At 29.7% G+C, this 16,235-nt stretch overlaps 1 protein-coding gene across 1 annotated transcript in view; it reads left to right on the forward strand.

Annotated features, from left to right (window-relative positions):
• The window catches only part of LOC145296651 (hillarin-like), a 260,223-nt gene that overhangs the window by 219,848 nt on the left and 24,140 nt on the right, over positions 1–16,235 (forward strand). The window contains exon 9 of the mRNA XM_080142585.1: positions 7,542–7,697. Within this exon, the coding sequence (XP_079998711.1) occupies positions 7,542–7,697 (156 nt within the window). The remainder of the gene's footprint in view (positions 1–7,541; positions 7,698–16,235) is intronic.

A 16,235-nucleotide genomic window follows, 5' to 3' on the forward strand; every position in this document is an offset into this window, starting at 1 on the left:
CTTGGTAGACTTATTGTAATTTTTATTCATATATATATTATTTGAAAATAATTTCTGACGAGGACGCATCACAGACCGTCTGAAACGCGCGTAAACGATTTCAATGACTTAAAAACATTATTACAATGATCCAAACATAATTCTCAATGAAAAACCAAGACACGGAATAATAAAATAATGTTAAAAAATACACATTGTTGGTGACTACTCCCTTATTTAAATATATATATATATATATATATATATATATATATATATATATATACTAGCATTTAAGCCCGGCCTTTCCCGGGTGTTTGGAGGTGTATGTGTTATATATTCGTTATCATCGAAGTTATCCTTGAGGGGTACCAAATTGAGCTTTCGTTACATTTGAATATGTTATATAGAGTTCTTCATTTAGGGGCGCTTTTTACGTTTGGGTGTATACACTGTATAACATCAAAGATTCCGTGTGCGTATGATTGTCTCTAATATAAATGGTTGTGTGTTTGATTATCATAAAGGGAATCGTGTGTGTGACATGTAATTTCTGAACCTACCTCTGTTCTCGCTGTTGAACCATCTGGCAATTTCTCATCCTGGAGGGAGACTTGATACCTGTTTGACGAAGATTTATCACTCCAAGACGATGAAATGATTTTATAGTTTTTTATTTCACTTTCCCCAGAGGTTCTGCAGAAGTGGAAGTGAAATCGGCTTGTGTTAGTTCTTCTTCACACACGTCAGCGTTCGTCTCCCCCCTCCCCAGTTAAGAGGGGGGGACCACGGAAAAAACGTCCGTCTTCTTCAAAGCTCAAATCAAATCTCACAGATCTAGCCAACCACGTCACACATACGTAATTTGGTCAGCTGACCTTTGGTTCTGGTAAACGTGTCTACCTCCACGTTTACTCACCTCTCTCTCTCTCCCTCTCTCCCTCTCTCCCTCTCTATTCTCATATAGAGACACAGAGAGAGAAAATAGAAAGAGTAAGAAAGCCAGAGAGGGGGGGGGGAGAGATGCTCGTTAACATTCCTCCACCCCTTTTTTATCAAAATGTATGGCAAGCCATACATTTTTAATAACTAACTCACTAAAAAAAAATAATTATGTCCGAAGTACATCTTTATTTTTTCACTTTCCGGACTCACCCCTTTTCCAAGAAAGATCAGGCACCAGTACTCTTCTACTACACTATCAACCCTTCTTCTGCTTCTCGAAAGTCTCTCCTCGACATTAACTTGCTTCCAAGTTAGACAAAGATACAGCTTTGCAGATATACATCTTGTCTAGGCGGTCGCATTGTTGGATATTTTCCACTGACTCTGCTCTTTATTTGGACCACTTGGCCAAACAAATGGAGACTCCATTTTCGATCACTTTTTCGAAATAGATTAAAAGTCTGATGCTCTACCGACCCAACCATCCCACTCGCGTTCTCGACTTTCAGCATAGGCCTAAGTCCCAGTTTTTTTTCCTTTACTGTAATGCCCTGACGTCTTTCTCTGAGTGGTCCTATTACTGGAGCTTTGTTCTATTCTATCTACTACTTCGGGACTTCACAAAGCTCTTCTACTAACCTCCTTGGTTGGTCTAAGCCAAGATACGCCTTCACACTGATTCACTCGGAGCCTGTTTGAGTTCCTGGAACCCGACAAGATACGGAATCATCACTCCTAACTAATGCGCCAAAGCTTACTTGCGCATCGATTTCTAACTAAGTAGCTTTCCCTTTGTGATTTTTCCGCATTCCCAGCAAGTCCCAAGATTCCAACCCAGATATCCCTCACACATTCCTCTAAAAAAATAAAAAAAATAATAAGGCTCTATCTTGTCCCTTACGTAATCTGCATCTTTCCCTTTCTTCTATCTCCCCGTGATTAGGCTTGGTACCGACTGTCCAGTCGCTCCGTACCCTGAGGAATTATCGCGACCTCGCACGCCAGACTTTTGTTGGACAAGACTTATTGCCGTTGCTTGGGCCTACGTGGCATCTTCCAACTCACTGGAACCACTAGTATTGTTTTAACAGGGTACTTATTACTCTAAAATAGTATTTCCCCTGCCAAATTTTCTAATTTGTGACAATACCGTGGCTTATAAAAAAAAATAAAACAACAGAAAAAACTGCTTTCTACAGCCTAATCGCCTTGTAATTCTCATGAAAAAAAATGCAACTACGCGCTAAACGTCCCTAAAATATAACTAAACCAACCAAATCTATTCCAAATTAATTTAATTTAATAATACCAATTAAATTCACCCAACATGTTTTTTTTGTTTTTTTTAATTTTGGTACCTTTAATTCACAATAGGGTAACATTTTATTTTCCTAAGTACTTGCATACATATTTCATTTATCTTCTCTTGAGCGATTCGTAACATAATGGCCACGTCAGCCATTGCACCCCCTCTGCCCCTTACGCCATGTCAGAGGGCATTTCATTTGCTCTCTGAAGTTGATTACAACTAGATCCGCTCACGCTGGACAGAATACATTCCGTTTACTGCTATGTCAGAAAAAACTTTTTTTTTTCCAAAGTCGGTAAGCGCAACCTGCCTTGAAGACACATAGCTTCACGGAAAACATCGGATTTCCACACATGAAGTACTCAAACTTGCTCCATGTTGATTCTACTCGAAATCAACAGAAATCACGATAAAAAAAAATAAAATTCGAATCATTTCTCGAGAATAATGAAATTAATAACTACCCATATAATTCCACACCTCTCCAAAATTCTAACATGCTTGCCACAGAAATTAAATTCCATTCACTCCCCACTTTTTTTCTTTCATTTCTTCATATAGTTTATTTAACCCTATATTTATCCTTTTTTTTTCTACCTTACTTATGTGGTCAAAACGTCACTCATGTCGAATAGAACATTTATTCTACTTTTCGAAAATTGAAATTAATACCGACTGAACCTTTTACTCTTCCGAAACTTTTTTTTTTTTTAAATCATTTATTACACTGTTTAAATCTTATTTCTTTCTCTTTTTCCCTATTTTATTATTACTATTATGATTATTAATTAATTAACACGTTCTTTCTTTTATTAATCATTCTTTCAATAGACCCCACAAGCAAAGATTTCACCTCACCATTCTGCGAAAAAAAAAATACATGTCAAAGAACAAGAAAATTCTGCCAATACCGTTTGACAACACATCAATTACATAAAAATAATAAATTAAAAAAATACAAAAATATCCTATAAGCAATCACAAAGTCCCATCTTAGCAATAACAAAAATCCAAACAACAAAATTTTGTTCACGTCAGCAAGTAGGTCGGCTGCATAGTGCATCATCTTTTACCATTCCACAGAATTCAAAATTAAAGAAAAATCACAGTCGTTTACAAAAAAATACCTAAACATTTACAATTAAAATACAGTCGTTTCTAAAATAAAATAAAACGACTCCCTTATAAAGTCTCAGACAACTCGATGGAACTAAAATTGTCCATGTAAGAAAAAAAAAATTCCTAAGAAATAAAATCGTTCAATTAGTGAAAAAAAATGAAAAAAAATCACATTTCAGAACCTATCCATTGTTTTTCATCAAAAGTACATATTGTTTTTCATTAAAAGTTACATTTAGTTCACAGTTTAAAAATGACACAAAATATTCATAACACATATTTGTGATTGACATGTTTATCTTTGTAGTAAAGGCTCGTTACAGTCATATGTTCTATTTCTTTTCTTCTTTTTGGTTTTCTCACTGGCTGTTGTTAAAAATTTACAAAATAAGGTCATTTTTCGTTTTTCCCTTCTAATTTTGACATTAAGTGATATTTTTCTTCGTTCATAACGAGCTAATTCCCAATACGATAAACATTTTTTTTTTACTATTTTCTATATATAAAGTTTTACATCTGTGTGTCTGTATGTCTTCCCTTTCTTTCTTCGTGAAAAGGTTGTACGTGTGTATTGCTTTTCTTTTTTTTTCTTTTTTTTTTTCTTAATTATTTTTCTAATTCGCCTAGTGTTTTAATGGACCCTACGTTGTGTGTGTGTTGATTTGTATTTTTTTTTTTACTGTTCTTTCTTTTTCTTTTTTTTCCATATATTTTATTGTTTTTCTTGTCCTTTTTTTTTCTTTTTTTTTTTAGTCTATTTCTTTCTTCTTGAAACTAAATCTCCATGCTTCCACGTTGTATTTTCTTAAACACAGGTTCGATTATCGCATCGGTGATGCGACTGGTCGACGAACACCAAATTTGAATATGTTATATATTCGTTATCATCGAAGTTATCCTTGAGGGGTACCAAATTGAGCTTTCGTTACATTTGAATATGTTATATAGAGTTCTTCATTTAGGGGCACTTTTTACGTTTGGGTGTATACACTGTATAACATCAAAGATTCCGTGTGCGTATGATTGTCTCTAATATAAATGGTTGTGTGTTTGATTATCATAAAGGGAATCGTGTGTGTGACATGTAATTTCTGAACCTACCTCTGTTCTCGCTGTTGAACCATCTGGCAATTTCTCATCCTGGAGGGAGACTTGATACCTGTTTGACGAAGATTTATCACTCCAAGACGATGAAATGGTTTTATAGTTTTTTATTTCACTTTCCCCAGAGGTTCTGCAGAAGTGGAAGTGAAATCGGCTTGTGTTAGTTCTTCTTCACACACGTCAGCGTTCGTCTCCCCCCTCCCCAGTTAAGAGGGGGGGACCACGGAAAAAACGTCCGTCTTCTTCAAAGCTCAAATCAAATCTCACAGATCTAGCCAACCACGTCACACATACGTAATTTGGTCAGCTGACCTTTGGTTCTGGTAAACGTGTCTACCTCCACGTTTACTCACCTCTCTCTCTCTCTCTCTCTCTCTCTCTCTCCCTCTCCCTCTCTCCCTCTCTATTCTCATATAGAGACACAGAGAGAGAAAATAGAAAGAGTAAGAAAGCCAGAGAGGGGGGGGGAGAGATGCTCGTTAACATATGTTGAGCAAAAAAAAAAAAAAAAAAGCGGTCAATTATTTTAACTTTGACCCCCATTATGACCCATTAACATTTATTTTTTGTGGGCTCAAATTAAGTTAGTAAGTTAGTCCATGTCCGAGGAACCTATATCTAACGTTTCAAGTGTTTAGACCCAAAATTGGCGGAGGAGTTCGGTAGAGTTCTGAATGGTCAAATCGTTGAACTTTGACCCCTTAACAGCCAAATTTCTGGCCCAAAACCCATCACAAAGATTTTCCCAAATCTCAGTACTCTGTATATCAAATTTCGAGTCCGTAGACTGAAAATTGACAGAGTTATTCCGTTATTCCGTAGGAAAATGTACACGCACACGCACACACACACACACACACACACACACACACACACACACACACGCGCGCGCGCGCGCGCGCGCGCGCGCGCGCGCGCGCGTTCATTTTTATAGATATACTAGCATTTCAGCCCGGGGTTGCCCGGTTGTTTGGAGGTGTATGTTTAGCAAAAAAAACAAAAAAAAAACGGTCAATTTTTTAAAAATTTGACCACTATTATAACCTCTATGTACATAAAATTAACTTAATTTTATGTACTTACAATTACAATTAAATTTACCAAAATGATCAAAGATGGCAAAACTAAAGTATATTATACATATTAAAGAATTAATATTTATAAAGTAATCTCAATCAGATGTAAAAGCTCGTTTAAACCAAATAGGAGATAGAGCTTATAATAATAATCTTTGCCCACTCAATAATGATTGCATCCATAAAGATGTTATATATTCATGCACAATTACTGAGCTCCCACGCAATCCTCCCATAACAGACACCAATATTTTGTCTTCAAGTTATCGTTCTTCCCATCCTCCATCTGATATAGTTACTAATCCAATATACCAATCGAGCAGCCCCTCCATCTACAATCATACAACTAGCAATAATAATAATAATAATAATAATAATAATAATATTTCTCCTAACAGCCATCCATACACTAACAACACTTATTATCCCCTCCAAAACAGTCGTCGTACAATCATTGTCCCACCATTTGTTGAACACAATGAACAAAATTCAAACTCTTTCCCTAATACAAATCAGCAAATTAATATTAATTTCAGACCTCGAGCTTTTAATAAAGTACATACATATATCGGCGCTACTTCAACATTAATTAAGAAAAGGATATCAAACCACATTTCTTCTTTTAACAACCATAATTCTAATAATAACCAAAGAACTTCTCTAACCACTTTAATTAAAAAACTTAATTCTAATAATACCTCCTTCTCAATCAAATGGACTATAATAAATAAATAAAAAAAGTTAAGTCTCATACTCCAGGCTCTAAGTCATGTCGCCTCTGCACAACCGAAGCTATAACTATAATTACTTCCCCTCAAAGTAACAATATAATAAATTCTAAAAACGAACAGATCTCTTTCTGTAAACATAAGTCCAAATTTAATTATGGTAATTTTGAAATTACATAGTTATTACTTTAATCTTTCAGATATATAATTTTTCTTTAACATTATCGTTTTTTCTACATACTTTCTTAATACTTTATAACTTAATAATCCTTTATTTTAATTCTTTTGTTTGGCCGGTTTTTTATCTGCAATTTCCGTTTTAGTGTTTAAATATTCGTATCTATCAAATATATCAGTCTACCTACACATTCATATCTTGTATGTATATTTTACTTATATTTTACTATATGCATTTACTTACATACTTACTTGCTTTATCCGGAATTTGCAGATACCGGCCTTCTTCTCCCCTTAAATTTTTTTTTCATTTATTTTTTTTTTTCATTCAGTGTCTTTAATAACTCCTGCTGATATTTTCTTAAGTAATAACCTGTACATTTCAGTTGACCTCTTTTTTGCCCTATATTTTTGGCGCCGTTTAACGTCATCTTGTCTGGGTCATTTTGAAATTTGCTTTTCTATCTTATATTTGATTCAATCACCATGCAACTTTCCCCCCCCTCTTCTTCTTCATTTACTTTTCTTAATTACACTTTGTCTCGGCAGCCAAGTTTAACGCATATCTTATTTTTCTTTTAATAATATTATTGGAATTCTTTCCCATTTTTCCTTATACGTATTTGTGAATTATTCCACGGATTTCGGCCTTTTGGATTATTTTGAACTATCTTCCAATTACGCGATTTCCTTGGATTTTACTTGTGTGAATGAAAATTTAACTAACTTTCTTGGATTTACATTTTTGGATTTTACTCTCGTTGGATACTTTACCTTACACCAGACTATCCATTCACATGAAATCACCTTTTCTTCACCATATTCCCTCTGCTTCACTTTTTGTTATCAAGTAAGATCTTTGACCTACTTGCAGTTTCATCAAATACTTTTGTATGCAAAATCCGATCCCGCAGTTTGCTAATTCCTACCCTCTGATGAGAAGGAAAGTATTTCTTCGAAACTCCGTGGATTAAGGACTATCCACTTATTTAGTGTTTCCTTTTCAAATTAAATATGTTTTTAACTTTTTTTCAAAGTGTTTTTGAACATGCTTTATTAACTATTTGCTCTTATATATATATCGTTTGTTTTTATTTGTTTTAGTTATGCTGGTCTTCAATGTGTTGAAATCAAAGGTCATTCAAAAAGCGTTGGCTACGAACCTGGAATGAAGATAACTCCGGATACTTTTCAGAATACGTGGAATGCCGTCTACATTGATGGAAACTGGCGATTAGTCCAATGTAATTGGGGTGCAAGGTAGGACAACTTTTTTTTGTTTGTTTTTTTTCGCTTTTTTGTTTAAAACACGCAGACAATAGCACAAGTGTTCGTATATTTTGGCAAGAGGATTTTAAAGTGTAGATTTCATACAATTTCTAACCAGATATCAATACCCAAAATATGACTTTCAACTGGAAGTGACATAAGACCATTTTTATAACTTTATTTCATCCCAAACAAAGCATATTGATATGGAGACGTAAGAGGCTACTGTGATTAGGACCAGATTTATAAGGAACCATCTTAACTGTGAAGTTATGCAGCAAGATGTTTGTTCACATTATATTTAAATTTCGGCATGTTACTATACAGCATAATCACGTTGATGTGGACAGGGAAACGGGAGAAGGGAGGGGATTAGAAAAGGAAGCAGCTTGAGGAAAGAAGCTGTTAATATATAAAGTTGCTCGGCATCTGTGGATCTGTGCAGTGAAGTGGTGTGATTTTGCTGCTAATCAAGTTAGTCGAGAATGTTTGTTTATGTACAAATCCAGTAAGTTTAGCAGAGCAGATTCTGTTAACGTGCATATAAAACCAGCACAGGGATGCAGTACTGTGGTGATGTGACACGGGCCAGGCATGGCAGACAGTGTGAGACCCAATAGGTGAAATGATCTATTTTGCATCTTGCCCAAGAGGGAGACATTAGTTAATTTGTTAGCGCACCAGATGTGACAACAATATTTCATGCATGAGCAAACAGTAGCTTTGTAGGCATACTGATAATTGTGAAAAGTTTTCTAACCCGGCAGAGGGAGCTTACCTTCTTTTCAGCAGGCTTGGCATTATCTTTGATGCATTTATTTCACAGTTCATACTATATATGAATGGTAGGCATATTTTTTTTATTATTGCATTTTCACCTCAAACAAGGCACAGTGTCACTTTGGTGTAGGGGACTACTATCAGGACATAATTTGCAGAAGTACTATGTAGGGAGTTGAGCAGCAAGATGCCTGTTTACATTACACTTGAACTTCTACATGTCAATACAGTCAGGGAAGCAGGAACCCGGAAGGGAATTCCAAAGTCTAGCCATTCTAGGGAAGAAATTATTAGAGTAGAAGGTTTTCTGGCATCTGAGGACATCTACTGTGTAGGGTGGGATTTTGTTGTTTGTCAGGTTTGTCAGGCGTATCTATGTCAAGGAGAGGCAAAGGCTTGTAGTTCATCGAAAACATTTGGAAAACAGGTAGGGAGATGCAATATTTCATCAATGGGACAAAGGTCTAAGCCTAGCGGGACTTATTAGCGACTATTGGCATCTCTCATTTGAACCCTGTCTAAGAGCGAGAGACTAGTAGCAGATGCACCAGCTGAAATATGGCAACAATATTCCATACATGAGCGAATGGTGACCTTGTAGTATGTATCTGTTCCAACTCATGATCCCGGTAAACATTAAGCCGAGGAGTTTGAACAAAGTACTTTCAGGTAGTGTACTATGAGCCGTAGCTATTAGTGGTTGAAAAGGTTTCTTGTAGTTATTAAAGGAAAGAAGCTTAGTCTTGGCAGCATTAAATGTTAACATTAATTTTTGTCTCCATTCCACTATAGACTGGAGGTCTTTCTCTAGGGTTTCTGCCATTGCCTTTGATACATGTTCATTCATTTTCCCCCTCATGTCTGTTATAGAGTGTGGTGTCGTCAGCAAATATACCCATCTCAGAGACAATCTTATCAGGGAAGTTATTTAGGAACACCAGGAATAATGAAGGTTCAAGGATCGACTCTTGAGGTACTCCTGCATTTATATCATATGTTTTGACATACGACCATCAAGGACAACCTGGATTTTTCTCTTTTTAAAAAAGGATTTAATTATATTAAGTATTCATTCAGTAATACAATAGAAGACCCTCGTGCCATACCATGTCAAAAGGCTTAGATATATCTAGGGCTACTGCCCTAGCCTTCACTACTTTATCCAGTGCATGCTATATATTTTCAGAGATTACAGTTAGGATATCTGCAGTAGAACAGGCTTGCCTAAATCCATATTGATGGTCGGACAGAAGTTTAGCAACTGTAAGCTGATGGACTAAAGCATGATTAATTATGGACTCAATTATTTTAGCAAAAAGAGGGAGGAGGCTAATGAGGCGATAATTTCACCAGAATTCTTGTAAACTTGTATCACAGAAGCACTTTTCCAGCAGTCAGGAAGATTAGTTAAAACATTTGTTAAAGAGAACTGGAGCAACCTCAGCAAAGTATTTTTTTTTAATAGTACATTCGGGATGAGATCAGGTCCATATACTTTGGGGTGTCTAGGTTTTTTATGATATCATGTACTTGAGAAGAGGTGATTTTCACATTATCTAGTGTGGTTTCTGTCCGCAGAGAAAATCTGGGAGGGAGCGGTTTACTGGGTCCAAAGTAGAGTTGCAAGCAAACTGACGGGTAAACATGTTTGCCTTCTTAGTTGCCGTGCAAACAACTTCAAGATTGTTGAATAGTTGTGAAATTTAGTGCTGGGTCGATTAATCGGAATCAGAAGCAGGAATCGGAAAAATCAAAATTTGGGGTTTGTCGGAATCGATATCGAAAGCGAAAAAAATTGTGCCTATTTTCCAATGTCGAACAAGATTCCTTTTAATTATCTTCTTTTTAATTGATTTTGTTTAAAACGAAATCTACCGCTGCTGGTAGTAATGAAGAAATTGATTTTAAACTACCAGTAAAACTAAAATCTAAAGTGCGTTTTTACGTTTGAGATATTATCTGCACATTAAATATATGTTTTTATGGTAATTAAGTATAAAGTAACAATTTTATATTTAAATATTTGTAGATTCATAAAGAATTGAAATCGAGAATTGTATCAGAATCAGGAATTTAGTATGGAATCGATAATTGTATCGGAATCTGGAAAAATATTGGAATCGTCCTATTACTATATATATATATATATATAGAGAGAGAGAGAGAGAGAGAGAGTTATAGTTATAGTCAGCGAGCATACTTCCTGACTTCCGGTTACAAGGCAAATTAGTTCCTCAGTATTTTTATTATGAAGTGATTTATTGAAATAAAATATGAAAAAATGACATTATTGAAAAATATATAATAAAAATTATAAAAATTATAAAAAGATAAAAATAACACAATACGTCTTTATTTGCACTTTTAATAACAAAATTTAAAAAAAAAATTTATATTATTTGAAATTTTATAAAAAATATGTTTTTCGAAATAAGTAAAACATATTTTTTTAATTCTTATAACAAATTATTATGAAAGTATAAAATAAAATTATTGAAATCAAAATAACAAATAAAATTATTGAAATCAAAAAACAAATAAAATTTTTGAAATCAAAATAACAAATAAAATTATTGAAATCAAAATAACAAATTAAATTATTGAAATCAAAATAACAAATAAAATTATTAAAATCAAAATAACAAATAAAATTATTGAAATCAAAAAACAAATAAAATTTTTGAAATCAAAATAACAAATAAAATTATTGAAATCAAAATAACAAATTAAATTATTGAAATCAAAATAACAAATAAAATTATTAAAATCAAAATAACAAATAAAATTATTGAAATCAAAATAACAAATAAAATTATTGAAATCAAAATAACAAATAAAAGTATTGAAATTAAAATAACAAATAAAATTATTAAAATCAAAATAACAAATAAAATTATTGAAATCAAAATAACAAATTAAATTATTGAAATCAAAATAACAAATAAAATTATTAAAATCAAAATAACAAATAAAATTATTGAAATCAAAATAACAAATAAAATTATTGAAATCAAAATAACAAATAAAATTATTGAAATCAAAATAACAAATAAAAGTATTGAAATTAAAATAACAAATAAAATTATTGAAATCAAAATAACAAATAAAATTATTGAAATCAAAATAACAAATAAAAGTATTGAAATTAAAATAACAAATAAAATTATTAAAATCAAAATAACAAATAAAATTATTGAAATCAAAATAACAAATTAAATTATTGAAATCAAAATAACAAATAAAATTATTAAAATCAAAATAACAAATAAAATTATTGAAATCAAAATAACAAATAAAATTATTGAAATCAAAATAACAAATTAAATTATTGAAATCAAAATAACAAATAAAATTATTGAAATCAAAATAACAAATAAAGTTATTGAAATTAAAATAACAAATTAAATTATTGAAATCAAAATAACAAATAAAAGTATTGAAATTAAAATAACAAATGAAATTATTGAAATCAAAATAACAAATAAAAGTATTGAAATCAAAATAACAAATAAAATTATTGAAATCAAAATAACAAATAAAATTATTGAAATCAAAATAACAAATAAAGTTATTGAAATTAAAATAACAAATTAAATTATTGAAATCAAAATAACAAATAAAGTTATTGAAATTAAAATAACAAATAAAAGTATTGAAATTAAAATAACAAATGAAATTATTGAAATCAAAATAACAAATAAAATTAATGAAATCAAAATAACAAATAAAGTTATTGAAATTAAAATAACAAATTAAATTATTGAAATCAAAATAACAAATAAAATTATTAAAATCAAAATAACAAATAAAATTATTGAAATCCAAATAACAAATAAAATTATTGCAATCAAAATAACAAATAAAATTATTGAAATCAAAATAACAAATAAAATTATTGAAATTAAAATAACAAATAAAATTATTGAAATCAAAATAACAAATAAAATTATTGAAATCAAAATAACAAATAAAATTATTGAAATCAAAATAACAAATTAAATTATTGAAATCAAAATAACAAATAAAATTATTGAAATCAAAATAACAAATAAAATTATTGCAATCAAAATAACAAATAAAGTTATTGAAATCAAAATAACAAATAAAATTATTGAAATCAAAATAACAAATAAAATTATTGAAATCAAAATAACAAATAAAATTATTGAAATCAAAATAACAAATAAAATTATTGAAATCAAAATAACAAATAAAATTATTGAAATCAAAATAACAAATAAAATTATTGAAATCAAAATAACAAATAAAATTATTGAAATCAAAATAACAAATAAAATTATTGAAATCAAAATAACAAATAAAATTAATGAAATCAAAATAACAAATAAAGTTATTGAAATTAAAATAACAAATAAAATTATTAAAATCAAAATAACAAATGAAATTATTGAAATTAAAATAACAAATGAAATTATTGAAATCCAAATAACAAATGAAATTATTGAAATTAAAATAACAAATAAAAGTATTGAAATCCAAATAACAAATGAAATTATTGAAATTAAAATAACAAATGAAATTATTGAAATTAAAATAACAAATGAAATTATTGAAATCAAAATAACAAATAAAATTATTGAAATCAAAATAACAAATGAAATTATTTAAATTAAAATAACAAATAAAATTATTGAAATTAAAATAACAAATGAAATTATTGAAATCCAAATAACAAATGAAATTATTGAAATTAAAATAACAAATAAAATTATTGAAATCAAAATAACAAATGAAATTATTGAAATTAAAATAACAAATGAAATTATTGAAATCAAAATAACAAATGAAATTATTGAAATTAAAATAACAAATAAAATTATTGAAATCAAAACAACAAATAAAAGTATTGAAATTAAAATAACAAATAAAATTATTGAAATTAAAATAACAAATGAAATTATTGAAATCCAAATAACAAATGAAATTATTGAAATTAAAATAACAAATAAAAGTATTGAAATCAAAATAACAAATGAAATTATTGAAATTAAAATAACAAATGAAATTATTGAAATCAAAATAACAAATGAAATTATTGAAATTAAAATAACAAATGAAATTATTGAAATCAAAATAACAAATGCAATTATTGAAATTAAAATAACAAATAAAATTATTGCAATCAAAATAACAAATGAAATTATTGAAATTAAAATAACAAATAAAATTATTGAAATCAAAATAACAAATTAAATTATTGAAATTAAAATAACAAATGAAATTATTGAAATCAAAATAACAAATGAAATTATTGAAATTAAAATAACAAATAAAATTATTGAAATCAAAATAACAAATGAAATTATTGAAATTAAAATAACAAATGAAATTATTGAAATTAAAATAACAAATGAAATTATTGAAATCAAAATAACAAATGAAATTATTGAAATCAAAATAACAAATGAAATTATTGAAATTAAAATAACAAATAAAATTATTGAAATCAAAATAACAAATAAAAATAACAAATAATTATTGAAATAAAAATAACAAATAATTATTGAAATCAAAATAACAAATTAAAATAACAAATAAAATTATTGAAATCAAAATAACAAATAAAATTATTGAAATCAAAATAGCAAATGAAATTATTGAAATCAAAATAGCAAATATAATTATTGAAATTCAAATAAGAAATAAAATTATTGAAATCAAAATAACAAATAAAATTATTGAAATCAAAATAACAAATATAATTATTGAAATCAAAATAACAAATATCTGTGCCTAAACCTAAACGTAGATTCCATGAACAAAGCTTTTTTATTAGAACTGCACGCCTGTGGAATTGTCTTCCATTTTCCTGCTTTCCGGCTGACTACAATATGGTTGTCTTCAAGTCTAACGTAAATAAGTTCTTGATGAGCCGTTCCATATAACTTATCAAATTTAACAAATTTTCATTACTAATGATTATTATATTGTCCAATTTCTACTGTACACTCTTTAACCCTTATCCTTGAGTGGCCTCTTGGCCTTGATAATGTGGTGATACCTATGAAAAAAAAAAAAAAGAAAAAGTCCAATGTGAACAAGTTCTAATTGAATCGTCCCCCTAAGTAATCCAAGTTACAAAATTCCCACTGTTTACTATGCTAAAATCACAATGACTAATGTATACCTATTAACCCTTATCCTTGAGTGGCCTCTGGGCCTTGATAAGTGGTGACACCCATGTAAAAAAATAAATAAATAAATAAATAAAATTATTGAAATTAAAATAACAAATAAAATTATTGAAATCAAAAAACAAATAAAATTAATGAAATCAAAATAACAAATTAAATTATTGAAATTAAAATAAGAAATATAATTATTGAAATCAAAATAACAAATATAATTATTGAAATCAAAATAACAAATAAAATTATTGAAATTAAAATAAATAAAATTATTAAAATCCAAATAACAAATAAAATTTATTGAAATCAAAATAACAAATAAAATTATTGAAATCAAAATAACAAATAAAATAATTAGAATTAAAATAACAAATAAAATTATTGAAATCAAATAATAAATATAATTATTGAAATCAAAATAACAAATAAAATTAATGAAATCGAATAATAAATATAATTATTGAAATCAAAATAACACGATTTCAAACGTCATAAAAAACGTATCCAATAAATAATATTCCCAAAATAGTTTTTTTTTTTTTAATTGTTTATTCACCTCAAACAGGGCACAGTATAAAGAACTACTAATAGTGATCGGATTTGTCGTGATGCTGTGTAGGGAGTTGGGCAGCAAGGTGTCTGTTCACATTTCACTTGAACTTCTGTATGTCAGTACAATCAGAGAAGCAATGGCCTGGAAGGGAATTCACACGTCTAGCAGTTTGAGCGAAGAAGCTAGAAGGCTTTAAAGCACCTAAGGATCTCTACAGTGTAAGGGTGGAATTTTGCTGCTTGTCTAGTTTGTTGAGGATATTTACGTTGAGGGGGTACTAGTGCTTTGAGTTCGTCCGAGCACTTTCCATTAAAGTACTTTTAAAACATGCACAGGAATACTACTTTTCGATGATGGGACAGAGGCTGGAGTTTGGTCGACATTAGGTTAGCGACTCTTTTTTTAATCCCATCTAGGAGCAAGAGACTATTGGCAGATACAGAGAATCCACTTTCCTTGTAGAAAACTTGGCAATTACCTCAATATATTTGTTCCAATTCATGTTGTTTGTGAATGTTAAACCTCAGAGCTTGAGAGAAGTAGTTTCAGGTAGCCATGGTAATCAGTGGTAGAGAGGGTTTCTTGTAATTATTAAAGGAAATAAGCTTAGTCTTTGTGACATTGGACATTACCACCCAGTTTCAGTCCGATTCCACTAAAGACGACAGGTTTTTCTCTAGAGTTTTAGCAATTTCCTTAGAAATATGTATTTATGAATATTAGGAATAATAATGGTTCAAAGATTAACACTCTGTGGCAGAGCCGCATGTATATCATGTTGTTCAGATATATAACCATTAAAGACAACCTGGATTTTTCTATTATCTAAGAACAATTTGATGATGTTAAGTATGCGTCCAGTAATACAATACGATTTAATTTTTATGAGAAGACTACCGTGCCAAACCTTATCAAAGACTTTAAATATGTTTAGAGCTATTTACCTAGCCTCTCCTATCTTATCCTGTGCATGGTATATACGTTCAGAGATTAGTTATCTTTTTTTTTTTTTTTATTACATTTTCACCCCAAACAAGGTAAATTGCC

The sequence above is a fragment of the Euprymna scolopes genome, chromosome 17, assembly GCF_053919585.1.
Source record: "Euprymna scolopes isolate OS-2025 chromosome 17, ASM5391958v1, whole genome shotgun sequence".
Taxonomy (NCBI): domain Eukaryota; kingdom Metazoa; phylum Mollusca; class Cephalopoda; order Sepiida; family Sepiolidae; genus Euprymna; species Euprymna scolopes.